This window comes from Panulirus ornatus, chromosome 29 (assembly GCF_036320965.1).
Source record: "Panulirus ornatus isolate Po-2019 chromosome 29, ASM3632096v1, whole genome shotgun sequence".
In the NCBI taxonomy this organism is placed as follows: Eukaryota; Metazoa; Arthropoda; class Malacostraca; order Decapoda; family Palinuridae; genus Panulirus; species Panulirus ornatus.
This window is the reverse complement of record NC_092252.1, coordinates 635,956-662,939: the sequence shown is the minus strand read 5'-3', so window position 1 is coordinate 662,939 and position 26,984 is coordinate 635,956. Positions and strand designations below refer to the sequence as shown.

General features: G+C 40.4%; 1 protein-coding gene across 1 annotated transcript in view; it reads right to left on the bottom strand.

Moving 5' to 3' along the window:
• Positions 1 to 26,984, bottom strand: part of Klp61F (Kinesin-like protein at 61F) — a 165,694-nt gene that overhangs the window by 32,829 nt on the left and 105,881 nt on the right. The window contains exons 14-18 of the mRNA XM_071678934.1: positions 24,921 to 25,088; positions 20,909 to 21,169; positions 4,131 to 4,310; positions 3,122 to 3,344; positions 1,918 to 2,063 (exon numbers count right to left, since the gene is read on the bottom strand). Of these exons, the coding sequence (XP_071535035.1) occupies positions 1,918 to 2,063; positions 3,122 to 3,344; positions 4,131 to 4,310; positions 20,909 to 21,169; positions 24,921 to 25,088 (978 nt within the window). The remainder of the gene's footprint in view (positions 1 to 1,917; positions 2,064 to 3,121; positions 3,345 to 4,130; positions 4,311 to 20,908; positions 21,170 to 24,920; positions 25,089 to 26,984) is intronic.

Sequence of the window (26,984 nt, the reverse complement as noted above, 5' to 3'; positions counted from 1 at the left end):
TTCCTCCCACTCCATATATTCTTAAGACCTTCCACAAGGCATCTCTATCAATCTTATCACATGCTTTCACCAGCATTTCCATAAATGCTTCATACAAATCCTTCTGCTTCTCTAGGTATTTCTCATACATATTCTTTAAAGCAAACACCTGATCTATACATCTTTTATCACTCCTGAAACCAAAATTTCCCTCCAAATCTGATTCTCTGTATATGCCTTCACCCTCTCAGTCACCTCTCTCTCATTCAAGATACCAGTTACACAAAAATATTATACCTCTGTAGTTCAAACACTTATCTTTGTTCCCCTTGTTTTTACATAATGGAAATATTCATGCATTCTGTCAGTCCTCAGGCACCTCACCATGATCCATACATGCACTGAAAATTCTAACCAACCAATTTCATGAACTTTTTAGCCAAGTCAATTTCCTGGGCAAACATTTTATAAAAAGCATACCTGTAAAAAAACCCAAATAAGGGTTGGGGGCATTACCCCTTTTATTTTCTTAAATGCTGGAAAATTTTTTATACAGTAAACTCTTACAAGTAAGGTTAAATGAATCTTCAGTACAAAAGGGTGTAACCCAACTACAAATAGATTGGTGATTGATGGATGGGCAACAAATGGACAATCATGACGACAGTTAATCTGTTCCTAACGAGAACTCCCTCAATAGAGTCTCTATAATTTATGAACTCCACTGCCACTTCTTAGCCTTTAGTGCCTCACCCTTACCAGGCCACTGGCAGAGGGCAACTCTGATGCAGTGTTTGCAGAGACTCCTACCTAATGTTCCTACTGACTACTTCTACCCAATGCTACTGCCTAAAGTTCCTACCGACTACTCCTTCCTAATGCTCCTGCCTTAATGTTCCTATCATTTTGCCAAAAGACAGGGATAACACTTAGTGCTCACCACAGGAAAATCTAAAGTTACAAAGAATTAGTTGTGTGAGATATATAAAGTGTTGTCAAATGTTATGTATGACAAGGAGACATTGTATGATTGTGGACAAAGTGCCAGTAGTCCACGTGTGGGTGAGGCAGAAAGAAAAGACAACTACCTAAGTCAGAGGAGTGCAATTTGACAACCACTGAAGAGCTGGCTCACTACACAACCCGTCACTAACCCTATCGATCCCTAGGCAAGTAGTACTGGTAACATATGTCCCTGGTCGTTGGCTGCCTTCAAACTACTCCCTAACTGGTGATAGTTAAAATTATCCCTAAGTGGCTGTCACGTTACATAGGCTATACAATCATGGTTATGTTTCAATATATAGAAGTCCTTACAGCACTGTATAGATGCAAGTCTTGGTCCTTGACTGTAAAATGGAGGAAGAGGATGAATCAACTGGAAACGAAATGCCTGAGGACAATATATGGCATGAAGAGGGTTATCACAGGGAATGCCAGTGCCAGAGAGAGGTGTGCTGATAAGTAAAATCTGACTGAAAAGATCAACAAAGTGAGATGAAATGGTTTGGGGATATAGACAACATAAATGCAGAAAGACTGGAAAAGAGAATCTGTGTCGGATATGGAAGGAGCAAAGAGGAGGGGAAAACCAAGGAGGAGATGAAAGGATAGTGTGAAGAAGGATTTGGGTAAGAGGACCTGTACATTCAGAAATTCAATCTTGCATTGCATAAGATATACTGGATAAATGAAGTAGACAGGGGAGTAATATGCTATCAATGGACTGAACCACAGCATATGAAGTGATCAAGGTACACCTGTGTAGTGTGTGGGACATGGCCATAGATGGTAGACTCTGGTTTCAGTAAATCATACATGACTAACATTGTATGAATGCAAACGAGGTCAGTTTTTGTATGTTTTTGATGCTGTGTGAGAAAAATTCAGTTACCCAATACTCATATCTACTTTTCTTCAGATGGGAAACATGCATACCTCAGTATCATCTCCAAAGCTAGGGAGAGGAATCTTTGACAGTGTCGATGAAGTCCTAGATCGATACCTCTCAAGGATTCTGCTGTGAGGAGATGTGGAAGACAAAAGTTTCGAGAATGGGTACTCTCGCCGCACTGGAGTTTCTCCTGGGGGGGAAAAATCTAAATAAATCAAATATAAAAAAAAAGAATTCCTTTAAGAACAGTTGGACAAAGTACTACTTGCAGATGAGGACTAGAAAAAGAGTTGGAGGTGAAGGCTGATCCGCCTATCCTTAATTAACGCCTTCCACGGAGTAAGAAAAGAATATAGTTCAAAGCAAGGATACTTAATAAGCTCAATTCCTGATGTTTTGCTAAATCAATGCTCAAAAAAGATACATGTCTGTAATCATTGATGAGCTCATTGTGGAAGGAAATGAAGTTGATACCTAGCAAGATATATAAAAATGTCTCTGTACCTCATCAATTTCACCATGTACTCTTCATCATTACTGCATATCTAGCTAGCTTCTTATCAAAGTTTTCTTGTAAGTGAAGTCTTACAGTTTCCACAACTTTGTCATTTTTATCCTTTTTTTCATTCGCATTTCTAAACCATAACCTTCTCAAACAGTGGACAAGTTCTTAGCTAGCCCTCTCACAGACCATGCACACTACCTATAATATTCTTCTGTACCATAAAATGGTAGTCCTGTCTTCTGTCTGTACACACACATCAAAAAAGTTGCCTGGCACATGACAACTAACCACCATACACAGCTGTCAATAATTCATCCATTTCCTTGACAGGACAGAAGCTGCCAGCTGCTTGGATGACATATTTTTGGGAAAATCTCTTACTGCTGAGTGGGAAGGTTGTGGTGGCAATATGCAAGGTATGAAGATGGAAAATGACAGGGGTGAGTGTTCATACCACTGAATAATGTAATTCTCCTGCTCAAGGAGCAGTGGCCAGGGAGAGGGAGTGGTGGCAGTGAGGGAGGGTGTGATGGCCAAAGAGGGAGAGAGAGAGCAGTAGAGGTGATGAGGGAGGGTGTGGTATCCAGTGAATACTTGATAGTACTTAGTTCTGAGTACTTAACTCCATAGTGCTCACCTCAGGAAAATTTAGTTATGAAAAACAAATTCTGTAAATTGAAGAAAAGAATGGTGGCAATGTAGGGTGTGGTGGCCCTCTTATAAACAAAGATGTGCTCTCTTACCAGTAGGCATGTCTTCAGCTATCTTTTCAGAGAATAGTTCCAAAACTTCAGCCTCTTGAACATGAAGCTCCTCATGATGTTTATGAGACCACTTCTGCAGATTGTCACATACAATTTCACACTCTTTCTCAAAACGAATGCTCTCAAGTTCTAACTTTGAGATTTCTGTTTCTAAGGACATATTCTTCATTTTCAGGTCCTGTGACTGATCCAAGACTGCTTTCTGCAAAGATATGAAAAATTCACAAACATTATAAAAGAACATATCAGGGTTTACCATGCTCCTCTCTGGGTTTTTCAGTCCACTATTACAAGGTAAAAATTCAACAATATTCATCTACATCTCTGATGCACTTTCCCTTCAGGAACTGCCCCTAGGGAATGGCCACAGCAGAAGTCTCCATAACTCTTGAACTCTAACGCTGCTTCTTAGGCTTTAGTATCTCACCCTTAACAGGTCACCATCAGAAAGCAACTCTAGCGCAGTGTTTTCACATGCTCCTACCTAATGCTCTTACCGACTACTACCTAAGGCTAATTTTTGTAATGTTAACTTTCACAAAGAATGACTTCATTATCAGCTCAAAAAACTATAATTCTAGTCACATTATCAACTTGAAATTGCAAATATTTATATAGAAAGATGCCTCAGAAGAAAAATGAATGTTCACCAAAACCTTTACCTTTCAGAGTGACTTCTCAGGCCTTCTGGTTGAAATTCAAACCTTTCGGTAAGTTAAAAGCAATTTTTCAAAATTGTTTTAGTTCTTTATCAATGCAAAACTCAGACTTATCTCAACTATTCCAGACCCTCACAAACCTTGCTTTCTGTACATCACAAACATTTATCAAGTGCAAATGTTTTGAAATCCAAAAGAGTAAATTGCAGTTCAGCACTGAAAGCTACCACTTATCATCTTTTAATACAATCTTATGTTACTACTATCACTTCAACTATCAATAATACTGAGAAAAATATCATGCAGTTATGAAAAAAGTAAAAAACAACCTCCATTTCCAACGTAGTGCTCTTGATGTGTTCTGTTCCCTTGGTTTCCATCTCTTTGCTATGGTCCTGTGCTGTAGCATGTGCAGTAGACATGGCTTGACAAGTCCTGTTAGCATAACAGTCAATTGCCGATTCTAAACCACACCGCTCCTCTCCCATATGCTGAACATCACTCTCAAGCTGTATATAATTGAAAAACATCAATATCTGTGTCACGTCTCCTACATACAAGCAACGTGGTGCATGCATAATCATACAAAAACACTTACTTACCACCAAATTCAAAGTTCAAAATCATACAAACTTAACAACAATCACTGACACATTTGTGAAGAATTCTGCATGTTGGCATAATAACAATCACTCATGTCAGTCAAACTAACAAGCATCCTACCTGTCAATAACATTAACCCTTAATCCATTCAGTGCATCCCACTGAAGTTATAAGATACTCCTATGTGTAGGGGGATTTCAGTAAATTAGTCGTACAAGGCGACTAAAGGGGACGGGAGCAGGAGGCTAGAAACCCTCCCCTCCTTGTACTTTAGCTTTCTAAAAGGGGAAACAGAAGAAGGAATCACGAGGGGAGTGCTCATCCTCCTCGAAGGCTCAAATTGGGGTGTCTAAATGTGTGTGTGGATGTAACCAAGATGAGAAAAAAGGAGAGATGGGTAGTATGCTTGAGGAAAGGAACCTGGATGTTTTGGCTCTGATTGAAACGAAGCTCAAGGGTAAAGGGGAAGAGTGGTTTGGGAATGTCTTGGGAGCAAAGTCAGGGGTTAGTGAGAGGACAAGAGCAAGGGAAGGAGTAGCACTACTCCTGAAACAGGAGTGGTGCGAGTATGTGAAAGAGTGTAACAAAGTAAACTCTAGATTGATATGGGTAAAACTGAAAGTGGATGGAGAGAGATGGGTGATTATTGATACATATGCACCTGGGCATGAGAAGAAAGATCATGAGAGGCAAGTGTTTTGGGAGCAGCTGAGTGCATTAGTAGTTTTGATGCAAAAGACTGGGTTATAGTGATGGGTGATTTGAATGCAAATGTGAGTAATGTGGCAGTTGAGGGAATAATTGGCGTACATGGGGTTTTCAGTGTTGTAAATGGAAATGGTGAAGAGCTTGTAGATTTATGTGCTGAAAAAGGACTGGTGATTGGGAATATCTGGTTTAAAAAGAGAGATATACACAAGTATACGTATGTAAGTAGGAGAAATGGCCAGAGAGTGTTATTGGATTACGTGTTAATTGATAGGCGTGCGAAAGAGAGACTTTTGGATGTTAATGCGCTGAGAGGTGCAACTGGAGGGATGTCTGATCATTATCTTGTGGACGTAAAGGTGAAAGAGGTTTTCAGAAAAGAAGAGAGAATGTTCGGGTAAAGAGAGTGGTGAGAGTAAGTGAGCTTGGGAAGGAGACTTGTGTGAGGAAGTAACAGGAGAGACTAAGTACAGAATGGAAAAAGGTGAGAACAAAGGACATAAGGGGAGTGGGGGAGGAATGGGATGTATTTAGGGAAGCAGTGATGGCTTGCACAAAAGATGCTTGTGGCATGAGAAGCGTGGGAGGTGGGCAAATTAGAAAGGATAGTGAGTGGTGGGATGAAGAAGTAAGATGATTAGTGAAAGAGAAGAGAGAGGCATTTGGATGATTTTTGCAGGGAAATAATGCAAATGAGTGGGAGATGTAAAAGAAAGAGGCAGGAGGTCAAGAGAAAGGTGCAAGAGGTGAAAAAGAGGGCAAATGAGAGTTGGGGTGAGAGAGTATCATTAAATTTTAGGGAGAATAAAACGATGTTTTGGAAGGAGATATATAAAGTGCATAAGACAAGGGAACAAATGGGAACATCAGTGAAGGGGGGTAATGGGGAGGTGATAACAATTTGTGGTGATGTGAGAAGGAGATGGAGTGAGTATTCTGAAGATTTGTTGAATGTGTTAGATGATACAGCGGCAGATATACGGTGTTTTGGTCGAGGTGGTGTGCAAAGTGAGAGGGTTAGGGAGAATGATTTGGTAAACAGAGAAGAGGTAGTAAAAGTTTGCGGAAGATGAAAGCCGGCAAGGCACCGGGTGTGGATGGTATTGCACTGGGATTTATCAAAAAAGGGGGTGACTGTATTGTTGACTGGTTGGTAAGGTTATTTAATGCATGTATGACTCATGGTGAGGTGCCTGAGGATTGGCAGAATGCTTGCATAGTGCACTGTACAAAGGCAAAGGGGATAAAAGTGAGTGCTCAAATTACAGAGGTATAAGTTTGTTGAGTATTCCTGGGAAAGTATATGGGAGGGTATTGATTAAGAGGGTCAAGGCATTTACAGAGCATCAGATTGGGGAAGAGTAGTGTGGTTTCAGAAGTGGTAGAGGATGTGTGGGATCAGGTGTTTGCTTTGAAGAATGTATGTGAGAAATACTCAGAAAAACAGATGGATTTGTGTGTAGCATTTATGGGTCTGGAGAAGGCATATGATAGAGATGATAGAGATGCTGTGTGGAAGGTATTAAGAGTATATGGTGTGGGAAGTAAGTTGCTAGAAGCAGTGAAAAATTTTTATCGAGGATGTAAGGCATGTGTACCAGTAGGAAGAGAGGAAAGTGATTGGTTCCCAGTGAATGTCGGTTTGCGGCATGGATGTGTGATATCTCCGTGGTTATTTAATTTGTTTATGGATTGGGTTATTAGGGAGGTGAATGCAAGAGTTTTGGAGAGAAGGGCAAGTATGCAGTCTGTTGTGGATGAGAGAGCTTGGGAAGTGAGTCAGTTGTTGTTCACTGATGATACAGAGCTGGTGGCTGATTCGTGTGAGAAACTGCAGAAGCTGGCGACTGAGTTTGGTAAAGTGTGTGAAAGACGAAAGCTGAGAGTAAATGTGAATAAGAGCAAAGTTATTAGGTACAGTAGGGTTGAGGGACAAGCCAAATGGGAGGTAAGTTTGAATGGAGAAAAACTGGAGGAAGTGAAGTGTTTTAGATATCTGGGTGTGGATTTGGCAGTGGATGGAACCATGGAAGCAGAAGTGAGTCATAGGGTGGGGAAGGGGGTGAACGTTCTGGGAGCATTGAAAAATGTGTGGAAGTTGAGAATGTTATCTTGAAAAGCAAAAATGGGTATGTTTGAAGGAATAGTGGTTCCAACAATGTTATATAGTTGCGAGGCGTGGGCTATATATAGAGTTGTGCGGAGGAGGGTGGATGTGCTGGAAATGAGATGTTTGAGGACAATATGTGGTGTGAGGTGGTTTGATCGAGTAAGTAATGAAAGGGTTAGAGAGATGTGTGGTAATAAAATGAGTGTGGATCAGAGAGCAGAAGAGGGTGTTTTGAAATGGTTTGGTCACATGGAGAGAATGAGTGAGGAAAGATTGACAAAGAGGATATATGTGTCAGAGGTGGAGGGAACAAGGAGAAGTGGGAGGCCAAATTGGAGGTGGAAAGATGGAGTGAAAAAGATTATGAGTGATCGGGGCCTAAACATACAGGAGGGTGAAAGGCGTGCAAGGAATAGAGTGAATTGGAACGATGTGGTATACCGGGGTCGACATGCTGTCAATGGATTGAACCAGGGCATGTGAAGCGTCTGGGGTAAACCATGGAAAGTTGTGTGGGGCCTGGATGTGGAAAGGGAGCTGTGGTTTCGGTGCATCAAACATGGCAGCTAAAGACTGAGTGTGAACAAAATTGGCTTTTGTAGTCTTTTCCTAGTGCTACCTCGCACACATGTGGGGGAGGGAGTTTTCATTTCATGTGTGGCGGGGTGGCGACGGGAATGAATAAGGGAAGACAGTACGAATTATGTACACGTGTATATTTGTATATGTCTGTGTGTGTATATATATGTATACGTTGAGATGTATAGGTATGTATATGTGCGTGTGTGGACGTATATGTATATACATCTGTATGTTGGTGTGTTGGGCTATTCTTTCGTCTGTTTCCTTGCGCTACCTTGCTAACACAGGAGACAGCAACAAAGTATAATAAATATATAAATAAATACTTTCCACCTCCAATTTGGTCTCCCACTTCTCCTCTTTCCCTCCACCTCTTACACATATATCCTCTTGGTCAATCTTTCCTCACTCATTCACTCCAAGAGACCAAAACATTTCAAAACATCCTCTTCTGCTCTCTCAACCACTTTTTTTTTATTACCACACATTTCTCTTACCCTTTCATTATTTATTCGATCAAACCACCTTACACCACATATTGTCCTCAAACATCTCATTTCCAACACATCCTACCTCCTCCGCACAACTCTATCTAAAGCCCATGCCTCGCAACTAAATAACATTGTTGGAACCACTATTCCTTCAAACACACCCATTTTTGCTTTCCAAGATAATGTTCTCGCCTTCCACACATTTTTCAACGTTCCCAGAACTTTTGCCCACTCCCTCACCCTGTGACTCACTTCCACTTCCATGGTTCCATCCGCTGCCAAATCCACTCCCAGATATCTAAAACACTTCACTTCCTCCAGTTTTTCTCCATTCAAACTTACCTCCCAGTTGACTTGTCCCTCAACCCTACTGTACCTAATAACCTTGCGCTTATTCACATTTACTCTCAGCTTTTTCCTTTCACACACTTTACCAAACTCAGTCACCAGCTTCTGCAGTTTCTCACATGAATCAGCCAAAAGTGCTGTATTATCAGCAAACAACAACTGACTCACTTCCCAAGCCCTCTCATCCACAACAGACAGCATACTTGCCCCTCTTTCCAAAACCCTTGCATTCAACTCTCTAACAACTCCATCCATAAACAAATTAAACAACCATGGAGACATCACACACCCCTGCCGCAAACCAACATTCATTGAGAGCCAATCACTTTCCTCTCTTCCTACTCATACACATGCCTTACATCCTCGATAAGAACTTTTCACTGCTTCCAGCAACTTGCCTCCCACACCGTATATTCTTAATACCTTCCACAGAACATCTCTATCAACTCTATCATATGCCTTCTCCAGATCCATAAATGCTACATACAAATCCATTTGCTTTTCTAAGTATTTCTCACATATATTCTTCAAAGCAAACACCTGATCCACACATCCTCTACCAATTCTGAAACCACACTGCTCTTCCCCAATCTGATGCTCTGTACATGCTTTCACTCTCTCAATCAACACCCTCCCATATACTTTCCCAGGAACACTCAACAAAACTTAGACCTCTGTAATTTGAGCACTCATCTTTAACCCCTTTGCCTTTGTACAATGGCACTGTACATTCTGCCAATCCTCAGGCACCTCACCATGAGTCATACATACATTGAATATCCGTACCAAGCAGTCAACAATGCAGTCACCCCTTTTTGTATTAAATTCCACTGCAATACCATCCAAACCCTCTGCCTTGCTGGCTTTCATCTTCCGCAAAGCTTTTACTACCTCTTCTCTGTTTACCAAATCATTCTCCCTAACCCTGTCACTTTGCACACCACCTCGACCAAAACAACCTATATCTGCCACTCTATCATCTAACACATTCAACAAACCTTCAAAATACTCACTCCATCTTCTCACATCACCACTACTTGTTATTACCTCCCCATTAGCCCCCTTCATCAATGTTCACACTACATATTGTCCTCAAACTTTTCATTTCCAACACATATGCCCTACTCCACACAGCCTTATCTAAAGCCCATGCCTCACATCCAAATAGTATTGTTGGAACTACTATACCTTCAAACACTTATAATTGATTTTGCTCTCACAGATAATGATCCCTCTTTTCATATATTTTTCAGCCCTCCCAGAATCTTCACCCCCTCACCCACCCAATGACTCATTTCTGCTCCCATGGTTCCACTCACTGCCATGTCCACTCCCAGGTATCTAAATCACTTCACTTCCTCCAAATTTTTCCATTCAAACTCACACTCCAAATAACCTGTACCTTGATCTTGCTAAACCTAATAATCCTGCTTTAATTCATTAACTCTCGAGTTTTCCCTTTCACCTGGTCTTCCAAACCCAGTCAACAACTTTTCACTTAAATCTGTCATTAGTGCTGTATTATAAGCAAACTACAAATTACATTTCCCAGGCCCTCTCATCCCATACAGACTCCAAAATCACCCCCTGTCAAGGATTCTTGCATTCATCTCCATCATCACTTCATATATAAACAGATGAAACAGCCAAGGTTATATCACACACCCCTGCCACAGACAAACCTTCACTCTCCTCTCTTCCTTCTCATATACATGCCTTACACTCTTGATAAAAACTACTCACTACTTCTAGCAGTTCTTCTCACACTGTACATTCTAAAGACTTTCCAGAATGATCTCTATAAACCCTATCATATGCAACATACAAATCCATGTCCTCACACACATCTCTATAAACCCTATCATATGCAAAATACAAATGCATGTCCTCACACACACTGTTTAAAGTAAACACTTGATCCACACATCCCCTGCCACTTCTAAGACCACACTGCTCCTCCTCAATCTGATACTCTGTACATGCCTTCACCCTCTAAATCAAGACCCTCCCATATAACTTACCAGGTACACTCTCTAGCTTGAACACTCACTGCTATCACTCTTTCTATATACAATGGTAATATACATGCATTCTGCCAATCCTCTGGCACCTCACCATACATGCACTGAAAATCCTAACAAACCAATCAACAATACAGTCACCCCAGTCTTAATGAATTCAATTGCAATACCATTCACTCCAGCTGCCACATTTCATCTTCCATTAAGCTTTCACTATTCTCTCTTCGCAAAACTATTCTCCAATACCCTCTCACTCTGCATACCATCCCAACTCACCCTACATTTGCTATCCAATCACTAAAAACATAAAACAGTCTATTTATTTATTTATTTTGCTTTGTTGCTGTCTCCCGCGTTAGCGAGGTAGCGCAAGGAAACACAAAAGAATGGCCCAACCCACCCACATACACATGTATATACATACACGTCCACACACACAAATATACATACCTATACATCTCAAAGTATACATATATATACACACAGACATATACATATATACACATGTACAGTCTATCTATCTATATTTCTGATGGCTGTTTCCGTCTGGAACTGCCTCATGGGGGTGGCCATGGCCATAGAGTCTCTATAACCAGTGAACTCCAGTGGTGCTTCTTAGACTTTACTGCCACAAAAACAGGCCACTGGCAGAGGACAACTATAGTGCAGTGTCTGTAAAGACTCCTACCTAATGTTCCTACTAACTACTTCTACCTAATGTTCCACCTATTATTTACACTTAAATGCTCACACCTAATGTTCCTACCTACTACTTCTACCTAATGTTTCTACCTAATGCTCCAGCCTAAATGTTCCTGCCTACTACTACTATGATCTATTGCTCCTACCACTCAGCCAAAAGGCAGGGCTACCAAACAGTGCTACCACAAAAAAAATCTACAGTTACAAAGAGTGAGCTGTGTGAATTAATGTGTCAAGTGTTATGTGTGACAAAGCGAGATCTTATGCCTGGGAATGGAATGCCAGTAGTTAATATGCACGAAAGGCAGAAACAAAAGACAGCTACCAGGGTCAGAAGAGTGCAACCAAACAACCACTAAAGTGCCAGCTCACTGAGCAGCCGTCACTATCCCTCTCAATGCCATGGTAGGTAGCATTGGTAATATACCTCCCTAGTCATTAGCTGCATATAAACCACCACCTTCCATTCAACAGTTCTTCAAGATACTCTCCCCATTTCCTCAATTCATCACTATCTGTTTAAAATTACCCTTTTGCACCCTTCACTGATATCCCGATTTGTTCTCTTGTTTTTTGCATACCAACCTCCTTCCAAAACACCTTCTCATCCTCCCTAAAGTTTACTGATACTCTTTCACCCTAACTCTCATTTGCCCTCTTCTTCAACCCATGCACCTTCTTCTTGACCACCTGCCACTTTCCTTTACACATCCCCCAATCATTTTCACTCATTAAGTACCACCCAAATGCCTCTTTTTTTCTCTTTCACAAGCACTTTCCTTTCTAATATGCCCACCTCCCACCTTTTGCATGCCACATGCATCTCTCGCACATGCCAGCACTATTTCCCTTAATACCTCCCTTTCCTCATCCACTCCTCTTGATTCATTCACTTTCACCTTTTGCCATTTTACATTCATTCTCCTGGTACTTCCTCACACAATTCTTCTTTCCAAGTTAGCCAACTCTCACTGCTCTCTTCACCAATACTGTTTCCTCTTTTTTGAAAACCTGTACGAATCTTCACCCTCATCTCCACAAGACAGTGATCAGACTTCCCATCAGCACATATATATCCATCAGTCTCTCTTTCACTCGGCTATCAATTAATGTGTACTCCAATACTGCCCGCTGACCACTTTCCTACTCATATAGGTATACTTGTGTATGTTCCTCTCTTTAAACCATCAATTCCCAATGACCAGTCCTTTCTCAGCACAACTCCATAAGCTCTTCACCATTTCCAATCATAATACTGAATACTTATGCTGACAAGTTATACCCTCAACTGCAACCTCATTCACCTTTGAATTCAAATAATCCATCACTAAGTCTCTTGAATCAAAACTACTGACACACTCACTCTGCTGCTCCCAAAACCTTGCCTCTCACAATCTTTCTATTCATTGTCAGGTGCATAAGCACTAATAATCACTCATCTCTTGCCATCCACTTTCCCTTTTACTGTCATTCTATAATAAACTTCCTTACTCTTTCACACACCCCTACAACTCCTGCTTCAGTGGTAGTGTTACTCTTTCCTCAGCTCGTCTTCTCACGAACCCATGACTTTACTCCTATAACATTTCCAAACCATCATTTCCATTTACCCTTGAGCTTTGTTTCAAACAAGGCCTGAACACCCAGGTTTCTTGCCTCAAACACACTAGCCATCTCTCCTCTCTTATTTTGATTACATCCACACACATATAGACCTTTTCAGCCTAAGCCTTCAAGGAAGATTAGCACCCCCTGCTCGGATCCTTCTGTGCCGTCTTTTGAAATACATAAAAGGGGAGGGTTTTTAGCCCTCCACTCCCATCCCCTTTAGTCACCTTCTACAACATGCAAGGAATATAGTACAATTCTGTCTCTCCTACCCCAGTAATATCATGTATCAAATGGGAGAATTCAAAGCAAGGAATACAGTACAATTCTGTCTCCCCTACCCCAGTAATATCATGTATCAAATGTGAGAATTCAAAGCAAGGAATATAGTACAATTCTGTTTCCCTTACCCCAGTAATATCATGTATCAAATGTGAGAATTCAAAGGCTTTACACAAAAAAATACAGAGAACTGTTAATCAACCAGTAACTGGTTTGCTTTTCTATGCACCATAACTACAGTTATATTCAATATAATTTACTGTCATGTGGCATCTACCAACTCCAAACTAACCTGGTTAAACAATTCATTCATGGTGACTTGTGCCTCACTCTTTAGATCATATGTAGTTAAAAGATGGCCAGCATTTTCATCTCTTATGTTCTTAACAAGTGACCTCATGCTGCTGCTGGCATTCTTTGTGTTTTCTTGTACAGAACAGAGATTTGAATGTATGCCTGTCAAGCCTTCACTTCGAGTGGAATTGAATGCTTGAATGTCACGCTGTACTTCTGCCAAGTTGTCCACTATAGTGCTGATTGAAGAATACACATGCTGAAAAAAATTTCTGTTAACCTACAGAAAGCATATCTCAGTGTTTTCTGTTAAGTAAAGAAATTTCCTCTATCTATGAAACAAACTTTCTAAGCACATGATGGGGGTTACCTAATTTATCAGCTGTTAACATACTGTACATTCAGGCCCAGCTGGAGAAAAAAAAATCATATATTCTAATAATAAAAGTGGTCAAACACAACAACCATTACAATGGTGCCAACCTAACTTCATGTCAATCATGGTCAATTTGACCTCAGCCTCAAAATCTAGGACAATGTTGAGCAAGATGAGTGGTAATGTATCCCTTGTCTGCTCCATCTTAAGCTAAAGTTCCTATGGACAGAAAAGAATTTCAATGCCTTTCTCAGTACAGACAATTTTGCTCTTAATATCAGTAATGTATTCATAGTGATATATTTTTCTAAACATCACGACAAGCAAAAGAACTTACGGGATAACTACATTATTAGATCAAATTGTAAAATAAAAGCCATTTGCTCAACCACCTTTACAATTACATGATACGGGCAAAGGCCAAACATAGTCTATGTTTATGTGAATATAATGTGAAAGGAAGAAGTTGGAAGTAAATGTGATAGGCAGTTGAGAAGTAAATAGAGAAAATTTGGAAGAAGTAAATAGTTTTAGATACTTGGGAGTGGGCATGGCAGCAAATGAATCCATGGAAGTTGAAGTGAGTCACAGGATGGGTAAGTGGGTGAAGGTACTGGAAGCACTGAAGAACATGTGGAAAGAGAAGTCATTCTCTGGGTGGACAAAAATGAATAGAGCATGTTTAAAGGCATAGCAGTCCCAGCAATGTTGTATGGGTGTGAAGCATAGCCTACAGATGAGGATGTGCAGAGGAAGGTGAATGTGTTGAAAATGAAATGCTTGAGGACAATGTGTGGTGTAAAGTGGTTTCATCAAGAAGTAATAAAAGGATACAAGAGAGATGTGGCAATAAAAAGAGTGTAGTTGAGAGAGCTGAAGAGGGTATTATGAAATGGTTTGGACATATAGAGGGAAAGGGTGAAGAAAGGTCAATAAGAGGATTTATGTGTCAGAGGTGGAGGGGACAAGGAAAGGGGGAAGAAAGAACAAACTGGAGCTGAAATGATGGAGTGAAAAAGATTTTGAGTGACAAGGGTCTGAAAATGCATGGGGGTGACAGGCACACATGAGATAAACTGAAATGGAACAAAGTGGTATACAGGGGTCGATGTGGTCAATGGATTGAACCAGGGCATGTGAAGCGTCTGGGGTAAACCATGGAAAGTTGTGTGGGGCCTGGATGTGGAAAGGGAGCTGTGGTTTCGGTGCATCAAACATGGCAGCTAAAGACTGAGTGTGAACAAAATTGGCTTTTGTAGTCTTTTCCTAGTGCTACCTCGCACACATGTGGGGGAGGGAGTTTTCATTTCATGTGTGGCGGGGTGGCGACGGGAATGAATAAGGGAAGACAGTACGAATTATGTACACGTGTATATTTGTATATGTCTGTGTGTGTATATATATGTATACGTTGAGATGTATAGGTATGTATATGTGCGTGTGTGGACGTATATGTATATACATCTGTATGTTGGTGTGTTGGGCTATTCTTTCGTCTGTTTCCTTGCGCTACCTTGCTAACACAGGAGACAGCAACAAAGTATAATAAATATATAAATAAATACTTTCCACCTCCAATTTGGTCTCCCACTTCTCCTCTTTCCCTCCACCTCTTACACATATATCCTCTTGGTCAATCTTTCCTCACTCATTCACTCCAAGAGACCAAAACATTTCAAAACATCCTCTTCTGCTCTCTCAACCACTTTTTTTTTATTACCACACATTTCTCTTACCCTTTCATTATTTATTCGATCAAACCACCTTACACCACATATTGTCCTCAAACATCTCATTTCCAACACATCCTACCTCCTCCGCACAACTCTATCTAAAGCCCATGCCTCGCAACTAAATAACATTGTTGGAACCACTATTCCTTCAAACACACCCATTTTTGCTTTCCAAGATAATGTTCTCGCCTTCCACACATTTTTCAACGTTCCCAGAACTTTTGCCCACTCCCTCACCCTGTGACTCACTTCCACTTCCATGGTTCCATCCGCTGCCAAATCCACTCCCAGATATCTAAAACACTTCACTTCCTCCAGTTTTTCTCCATTCAAACTTACCTCCCAGTTGACTTGTCCCTCAACCCTACTGTACCTAATAACCTTGCGCTTATTCACATTTACTCTCAGCTTTTTCCTTTCACACACTTTACCAAACTCAGTCACCAGCTTCTGCAGTTTCTCACATGAATCAGCCAAAAGTGCTGTATTATCAGCAAACAACAACTGACTCACTTCCCAAGCCCTCTCATCCACAACAGACAGCATACTTGCCCCTCTTTCCAAAACCCTTGCATTCAACTCTCTAACAACTCCATCCATAAACAAATTAAACAACCATGGAGACATCACACACCCCTGCCGCAAACCAACATTCATTGAGAGCCAATCACTTTCCTCTCTTCCTACTCATACACATGCCTTACATCCTCGATAAGAACTTTTCACTGCTTCCAGCAACTTGCCTCCCACACCGTATATTCTTAATACCTTCCACAGAACATCTCTATCAACTCTATCATATGCCTTCTCCAGATCCATAAATGCTACATACAAATCCATTTGCTTTTCTAAGTATTTCTCACATATATTCTTCAAAGCAAACACCTGATCCACACATCCTCTACCAATTCTGAAACCACACTGCTCTTCCCCAATCTGATGCTCTGTACATGCTTTCACTCTCTCAATCAACACCCTCCCATATACTTTCCCAGGAACACTCAACAAAACTTAGACCTCTGTAATTTGAGCACTCATCTTTAACCCCTTTGCCTTTGTACAATGGCACTGTACATTCTGCCAATCCTCAGGCACCTCACCATGAGTCATACATACATTGAATATCCGTACCAAGCAGTCAACAATGCAGTCACCCCTTTTTGTATTAAATTCCACTGCAATACCATCCAAACCCTCTGCCTTGCTGGCTTTCATCTTCCGCAAAGCTTTTACTACCTCTTCTCTGTTTACCAAATCATTCTCCCTAACCCTGTCACTTTGCACACCACCTCGACCAAAACAACCTATATCTGCCACTCTATCATCTAACACATTCAACAAACCTTCAAAATACTCACTCCATCTTCTCACATCACCACTACTTGTTATTACCTCCCCATTAGCCCCCTTCATCAATGTTCACACTACATATTGTCCTCAAACTTTTCATTTCCAACACATATGCCCTACTCCACACAGCCTTATCTAAAGCCCATGCCTCACATCCAAATAGTATTGTTGGAACTACTATACCTTCAAACACTTATAATTGATTTTGCTCTCACAGATAATGATCCCTCTTTTCATATATTTTTCAGCCCTCCCAGAATCTTCACCCCCTCACCCACCCAATGACTCATTTCTGCTCCCATGGTTCCACTCACTGCCATGTCCACTCCCAGGTATCTAAATCACTTCACTTCCTCCAAATTTTTCCATTCAAACTCACACTCCAAATAACCTGTACCTTGATCTTGCTAAACCTAATAATCCTGCTTTAATTCATTAACTCTCGAGTTTTCCCTTTCACCTGGTCTTCCAAACCCAGTCAACAACTTTTCACTTAAATCTGTCATTAGTGCTGTATTATAAGCAAACTACAAATTACATTTCCCAGGCCCTCTCATCCCATACAGACTCCAAAATCACCCCCTGTCAAGGATTCTTGCATTCATCTCCATCATCACTTCATATATAAACAGATGAAACAGCCAAGGTTATATCACACACCCCTGCCACAGACAAACCTTCACTCTCCTCTCTTCCTTCTCATATACATGCCTTACACTCTTGATAAAAACTACTCACTACTTCTAGCAGTTCTTCTCACACTGTACATTCTAAAGACTTTCCAGAATGATCTCTATAAACCCTATCATATGCAACATACAAATCCATGTCCTCACACACATCTCTATAAACCCTATCATATGCAAAATACAAATGCATGTCCTCACACACACTGTTTAAAGTAAACACTTGATCCACACATCCCCTGCCACTTCTAAGACCACACTGCTCCTCCTCAATCTGATACTCTGTACATGCCTTCACCCTCTAAATCAAGACCCTCCCATATAACTTACCAGGTACACTCTCTAGCTTGAACACTCACTGCTATCACTCTTTCTATATACAATGGTAATATACATGCATTCTGCCAATCCTCTGGCACCTCACCATACATGCACTGAAAATCCTAACAAACCAATCAACAATACAGTCACCCCAGTCTTAATGAATTCAATTGCAATACCATTCACTCCAGCTGCCACATTTCATCTTCCATTAAGCTTTCACTATTCTCTCTTCGCAAAACTATTCTCCAATACCCTCTCACTCTGCATACCATCCCAACTCACCCTACATTTGCTATCCAATCACTAAAAACATAAAACAGTCTATTTATTTATTTATTTTGCTTTGTTGCTGTCTCCCGCGTTAGCGAGGTAGCGCAAGGAAACACAAAAGAATGGCCCAACCCACCCACATACACATGTATATACATACACGTCCACACACACAAATATACATACCTATACATCTCAAAGTATACATATATATACACACAGACATATACATATATACACATGTACAGTCTATCTATCTATATTTCTGATGGCTGTTTCCGTCTGGAACTGCCTCATGGGGGTGGCCATGGCCATAGAGTCTCTATAACCAGTGAACTCCAGTGGTGCTTCTTAGACTTTACTGCCACAAAAACAGGCCACTGGCAGAGGACAACTATAGTGCAGTGTCTGTAAAGACTCCTACCTAATGTTCCTACTAACTACTTCTACCTAATGTTCCACCTATTATTTACACTTAAATGCTCACACCTAATGTTCCTACCTACTACTTCTACCTAATGTTTCTACCTAATGCTCCAGCCTAAATGTTCCTGCCTACTACTACTATGATCTATTGCTCCTACCACTCAGCCAAAAGGCAGGGCTACCAAACAGTGCTACCACAAAAAAATCTACAGTTACAAAGAGTGAGCTGTGTGAATTAATGTGTCAAGTGTTATGTGTGACAAAGCGAGATCTTATGCCTGGGAATGGAATGCCAGTAGTTAATATGCACGAAAGGCAGAAACAAAAGACAGCTACCAGGGTCAGAAGAGTGCAACCAAACAACCACTAAAGTGCCAGCTCACTGAGCAGCCGTCACTATCCCTCTCAATGCCATGGTAGGTAGCATTGGTAATATACCTCCCTAGTCATTAGCTGCATATAAACCACCACCTTCCATTCAACAGTTCTTCAAGATACTCTCCCCATTTCCTCAATTCATCACTATCTGTTTAAAATTACCCTTTTGCACCCTTCACTGATATCCCGATTTGTTCTCTTGTTTTTTGCATACCAACCTCCTTCCAAAACACCTTCTCATCCTCCCTAAAGTTTACTGATACTCTTTCACCCTAACTCTCATTTGCCCTCTTCTTCAACCCATGCACCTTCTTCTTGACCACCTGCCACTTTCCTTTACACATCCCCCAATCATTTTCACTCATTAAGTACCACCCAAATGCCTCTTTTTTTCTCTTTCACAAGCACTTTCCTTTCTAATATGCCCACCTCCCACCTTTTGCATGCCACATGCATCTCTCGCACATGCCAGCACTATTTCCCTTAATACCTCCCTTTCCTCATCCACTCCTCTTGATTCATTCACTTTCACCTTTTGCCATTTTACATTCATTCTCCTGGTACTTCCTCACACAATTCTTCTTTCCAAGTTAGCCAACTCTCACTGCTCTCTTCACCAATACTGTTTCCTCTTTTTTGAAAACCTGTACGAATCTTCACCCTCATCTCCACAAGACAGTGATCAGACTTCCCATCAGCACATATATATCCATCAGTCTCTCTTTCACTCGGCTATCAATTAATGTGTACTCCAATACTGCCCGCTGACCACTTTCCTACTCATATAGGTATACTTGTGTATGTTCCTCTCTTTAAACCATCAATTCCCAATGACCAGTCCTTTCTCAGCACAACTCCATAAGCTCTTCACCATTTCCAATCATAATACTGAATACTTATGCTGACAAGTTATACCCTCAACTGCAACCTCATTCACCTTTGAATTCAAATAATCCATCACTAAGTCTCTTGAATCAAAACTACTGACACACTCACTCTGCTGCTCCCAAAACCTTGCCTCTCACAATCTTTCTATTCATTGTCAGGTGCATAAGCACTAATAATCACTCATCTCTTGCCATCCACTTTCCCTTTTACTGTCATTCTATAATAAACTTCCTTACTCTTTCACACACCCCTACAACTCCTGCTTCAGTGGTAGTGTTACTCTTTCCTCAGCTCGTCTTCTCACGAACCCATGACTTTACTCCTATAACATTTCCAAACCATCATTTCCATTTACCCTTGAGCTTTGTTTCAAACAAGGCCTGAACACCCAGGTTTCTTGCCTCAAACACACTAGCCATCTCTCCTCTCTTATTTTGATTACATCCACACACATATAGACCTTTTCAGCCTAAGCCTTCAAGGAAGATTAGCACCCCCTGCTCGGATCCTTCTGTGCCGTCTTTTGAAATACATAAAAGGGGAGGGTTTTTAGCCCTCCACTCCCATCCCCTTTAGTCACCTTCTACAACATGCAAGGAATATAGTACAATTCTGTCTCTCCTACCCCAGTAATATCATGTATCAAATGGGAGAATTCAAAGCAAGGAATACAGTACAATTCTGTCTCCCCTACCCCAGTAATATCATGTATCAAATGTGAGAATTCAAAGCAAGGAATATAGTACAATTCTGTTTCCCTTACCCCAGTAATATCATGTATCAAATGTGAGAATTCAAAGGCTTTACACAAAAAAATACAGAGAACTGTTAATCAACCAGTAACTGGTTTGCTTTTCTATGCACCATAACTACAGTTATATTCAATATAATTTACTGTCATGTGGCATCTACCAACTCCAAACTAACCTGGTTAAACAATTCATTCATGGTGACTTGTGCCTCACTCTTTAGATCATATGTAGTTAAAAGATGGCCAGCATTTTCATCTCTTATGTTCTTAACAAGTGACCTCATGCTGCTGCTGGCATTCTTTGTGTTTTCTTGTACAGAACAGAGATTTGAATGTATGCCTGTCAAGCCTTCACTTCGAGTGGAATTGAATGCTTGAATGTCACGCTGTACTTCTGCCAAGTTGTCCACTATAGTGCTGATTGAAGAATACACATGCTGAAAAAAATTTCTGTTAACCTACAGAAAGCATATCTCAGTGTTTTCTGTTAAGTAAAGAAATTTCCTCTATCTATGAAACAAACTTTCTAAGCACATGATGGGGGTTACCTAATTTATCAGCTGTTAACATACTGTACATTCAGGCCCAGCTGGAGAAAAAAAAATCATATATTCTAATAATAAAAGTGGTCAAACACAACAACCATTACAATGGTGCCAACCTAACTTCATGTCAATCATGGTCAATTTGACCTCAGCCTCAAAATCTAGGACAATGTTGAGCAAGATGAGTGGTAATGTATCCCTTGTCTGCTCCATCTTAAGCTAAAGTTCCTATGGACAGAAAAGAATTTCAATGCCTTTCTCAGTACAGACAATTTTGCTCTTAATATCAGTAATGTATTCATAGTGATATATTTTTCTAAACATCACGACAAGCAAAAGAACTTACGGGATAACTACATTATTAGATCAAATTGTAAAATAAAAGCCATTTGCTCAACCACCTTTACAATTACATGATACGGGCAAAGGCCAAACATAGTCTATGTTTATGTGAATATAATGTGAAAGGAAGAAGTTGGAAGTAAATGTGATAGGCAGTTGAGAAGTAAATAGAGAAAATTTGGAAGAAGTAAATAGTTTTAGATACTTGGGAGTGGGCATGGCAGCAAATGAATCCATGGAAGTTGAAGTGAGTCACAGGATGGGTAAGTGGGTGAAGGTACTGGAAGCACTGAAGAACATGTGGAAAGAGAAGTCATTCTCTGGGTGGACAAAAATGAATAGAGCATGTTTAAAGGCATAGCAGTCCCAGCAATGTTGTATGGGTGTGAAGCATAGCCTACAGATGAGGATGTGCAGAGGAAGGTGAATGTGTTGAAAATGAAATGCTTGAGGACAATGTGTGGTGTAAAGTGGTTTCATCAAGAAGTAATAAAAGGATACAAGAGAGATGTGGCAATAAAAAGAGTGTAGTTGAGAGAGCTGAAGAGGGTATTATGAAATGGTTTGGACATATAGAGGGAAAGGGTGAAGAAAGGTCAATAAAGAGGATTTATGTGTCAGAGGTGGAGGGGACAAGGAAAGGGGGAAGAAAGAACAAACTGGAGCTGAAATGATGGAGTGAAAAAGATTTTGAGTGACAAGGGTCTGAAAATGCATGGGGGTGACAGGCACACATGAGATAAACTGAAATGGAACAAAGTGGTATACAGGGGTCGATGTGGTCAATGGACTAAACCAGGTATTGTGAAGCAGCCAAGGAAGCCATGGAAAGGCCAGTGGGGCCTGGTTGTGGATAGTGGGATGTGGTTTCAGTGCTTTGTATAGGACAGATAGTGTGTCGCTGCCAGTGAATGCAGCCTTTCACCATCTGTTCCTGGTGCTACCTTACTAATGCAGTACATAAAAATTAAGTAAAAAAAAAAAGATAATCTTCATACTCGATTGCTCTTTCCCACATTACCAAGGTAGCACCAGGAACACACAAAGGCCACATTCATTCTGTCATGTGTAAATGCAGCAAAACCACTACTCCCAATCCACTACCTGGTTCCATAAATCTTTCCATGGTTTATCCTGGATGCTTCACATGCCCTGATTCAGTCCACTGATAGCAAGTTGACCCCAGTATACCACATTATTCCAATTCACTCTATCGTGTTCATGTCTTTCACTCTCTTGTATGTTCAGGCCACAATCACTCAAAATCTTTTTTCCTCCATCCTTCCATTTCCAGTTTGGTCTCCCTATTCTCCTTGTTCCCTAAACTTCTGACACATATACCTTCTATATCAACCTTCCTCACTCATTCTCTCCACATGTCCAAGCCATTTCAACACACTCTTCAGCTCTATCAACCATACATCTCTCTTTACCTTTCAATACTTACTCAAACCATCTCACACCACATGTTGTCCTCAAACATTTCATTTCTAATATATCTACCCTCCTCTGCACAGCCATATCTATAGCCCATGCCTCACACCTAGACAATATTGTTGGGACTACTATACCTTCAACCACCCATTTTTGCCTACCCAGATAATGACCTCTCTTTCCAAACATTCTTCAGTGCTCTAACAACCTTTGTCCTTTCACCTACCATATGACTCACTTCTGCTTCCATGTCCACTTTCAGGTATCTAAAACACTTCACTTCCTCCAATCTTTCACCAGTTAAACTCACACCCCAAATAACTTGCCCCTCAATCCTGCTAAGCCTAACAACCTTGTTTTTATTCATATCTACTCTCAAATTCAAACACTCTTCCAAACTCAGTAACTAACTTCTGCAGTTCCTCATTCAAATCTACCACCAGTGCTGTACTATTAGTAAACAACAACTGACTCAATTCCCAAGCCCTTTCATCCCTTACAGACTGCATATTCACCTCTCTCTCCAAGACTTGCATTTACATCCCTTACCACCACATCCACAAACCAATTAAACAGCCATGGTGACATCACATACCCCTGCTACAGACCAACGTTCACCACTTGGAACAACTCTCCTCTCTATCTATTTGTACGCATGCCTTACATCCTTGATAAAAACGACTCACTACTTCTAGTAGCTTTTCTCCCACACCATATATTTATAAGTCCTTCCACAAGGCACTTCTATCAACCCTATCATACGTTTTCTCCAGATCCACAAATGTCACCTACTAGTCCATCCGTTTCTCTAAACATTTCTCATACATTCTTAAAGCAAGCACCTGATCCACACATCCTTTACCGCTTCTGAAACCACACTGCTCATCCCCAATCTGATGCTCTCTGCATACCTTCACTCTCTCAATCACCACTCTCCTATACAACTTATACCTCTGTAATTTGAACACCCACCTTTATCTCTCTTCCCTTTATACAATGGCACTAGAACATGCATCTTGCCAATCCTCAAACACCTCACCATGATCCATACATAAAATGAAAATCTTAACTAGCCAATCAACAACACAGTCATCCCCCTTTCTTACAAAATTCAACTGCAATACCATCCACTACAGCCACCTTGCCACATTTAATCTTACATAAGGCTTTCACCACCTCTCCTCTCTTTACCAAACTGCTCTCCATGACTTTCTCACTTCACTTACTGGCCTGACCCAAAAACCAATATCTGCCACCCTATCATCAAACACACTCAAGTCCTTCAAAATATTTACTCTGTCTCCTTCTCACTTCATCACTACCTATTACCACTTTCCCCTTTGGCCCCTCAACCAATACTCCCATTTGTTCTCTTATTTTTTGCATACTATTAACCTCCTTCCAAAACATCTAATTCTCCCTAAGTTTACTGATACTCGCTCACCCAACTATCATTTGCCTTCTTTTTCAACCCGTGCACTTTCCTCTTGACCTCCAGTCAATTTCTCTTATAAACTTCCCAATAATTTGCACTCCTGCTGCGCAAGTATCATCCAAATGCCTCTTTTTCTTTTTTCTCTTTACCTGTAACTTTACTTCTTCATCCCACCATTCGCTGCCCTTTTTAATCTGCCCGCCTCCCACCTTTTGCATGCCACATGCATCTCTCGCACATGCAACCACATTTTTCTAATTTTCTAAATTTTTTTGGAGAAACCTTAAGCTGGATAGTATGCAAAATCAGACCAAGTTTAGGAGGACAGAATGGATTAAGTTAACCCTTTTTGCTCACGAGCATTTTTCACTACATTTGTAGAAGAAACTGAAATAACAGTAAACTGTGATAAATTAAACATTTTTTACTTACCTGAGAATGAGTTTCTGCAGATGCTATCAAGCTATTCACAGCATCAAGATTAGTTTTAATGTAACTAGTATGAGCCTCCAAATGAGTGTTTAGTTCTTCTTCCAACTGAAAGATGAGTTTGGACTGCTGCTGGTGGAATTTTTCACATTCTCTATCTATGGCACTTAACTGTGAATTATAAAAGCAATTTTGAGGTTAAGGAGACTTCTGTCCATGCCTGTATGAAGAGAGAACAGTAAAGACATTCCTGTGACTTATCTTGCCAACAAGCAGGACAGATTCTACTAAAAAGAAAGTCTTAAAAGCTATACAAGTGGTCATTTCCTTCAAAAACTACCATTCCAAAGTACTTGCTAAACCTAAGTACACTATTTGAAGCCTACTCTACAAACAGTCAACTAGCCTTTAAGCCCTGCATGCCCTACTAGAAATAAAAACCATGTCCATTCAAGAGTTGGCTAAGAAATGGGGCAAGTATGTAGGCACTATGTACCTGTGCAATTTACACGTTGTATAGGTACTTATCTATCAACACTGCCTTTTATTTCTCCTTGACAATATATCACAAGTTCTACATCAACGATGACATGAAGGCCATTCTCCATGTAAGTGTGGCCTGTTTGTTTAGTACCTTCATTCATTTTTGTTTTTTCTTTCCTATAGGTGTTTACCTTTCCCCACCTGTGCAGGGAAGTGTTAGGAGAAAAATGAACCCTTACTTGGCTTCTACTCCTGCTCCTATTCTTAAGGTAATAATAATCTTAACTGTACAGGATGGGTAAATTTCAGTTTCCTGTTCTCACCCATCTAAATCAACTTCTGTAACATCCTGGAGACATATGGGTAGCATATATTTTTCCTCTATCCCCTGATATGATCCCCTAACACGGGGTGGCAATGCTGTTTCCGGTGGGGAGGAGTGGTGACAAGAATGGATAAAGGCGAGCAAGTATGAATATGTACATAGGTGTATACGCTTAAAATCCACAGGAAAATGGAAAACAATAAGTTTCCAAGTGCACTTTTGTGTAATAAACACACCATCAGGGGAGATACAAGAAAGAGACATAACAGTCAGTTGACATACAAGGAAAAGATGTAGCTAAGACACCATTGGTATACAAGCATTACCTGAAAGGTGGTGTTTGGGTTGGTGCATTTGAGTCTAGCAACATGCGTGTCATAAAATTTCATCATGTGGACAAGAAATAGAACTATTTACAAATCTTATCTAAAATAAAGCCATCTAATTTGCATAGACCTTCACTGGTATTAATGTTACAATTCTTTGTGTATTCAATAATAGAAGATTCAATGATATTTCTCTTGGTAAAAGAGTCAGAGTTAATCAATGAATTGGCATTACTCAACACAATGATCATAATCTTTAACATAATTAAACAAGGCACTTGATTCTTGTCCTGTTCTTATACTATATTTACGTTGCTTAAGTCTAACAAAAAGATTCTTACAAGTCTGCCCAACATAAAACATATCAAAATTTTTACATTCCTTCAGCAACAATATCATAAAGAATATCTCAATCAAGAACTCGCAAGAAAGTTCTGTGTGCTGCATTTATAGAGTACCATGTCCCCATAACTAGTGAATTCCTATGCTGCTTTTTAGCCTTTAGTGCCTCACCTTTAGGCCACTACCAGAGGGCAACTCTAGCACAGTGTTTGCATTGGCTCCTGCCTTCCCTATATTTGTTTTTCTCTCTCTTATCAATCCATACACATATGTATATTTTAAAAGCCACATTAACATCATACAGCCTTACCTCACACCTACATGTACACCGGAACTTTCTCTAGACTCTTCATCCACTCTTGCACATACATTCACTACTTATATCAAAGGCTTTTGCACCATCCAATTGTCCCTCTATCCCATAAAGCATTCCACTCAACTGCCATACTCCTGATCCATAAAAGCTGCATACAGCTTCTTACTTTTTGCTAGATACTTTTCCAAAGTCAATCACCACAAAAATCCAATCCACATATTGCCTACCTTTCCTAAAGTCCCTTTGCTCATCACAAATTCTGTATTTAGTCACTG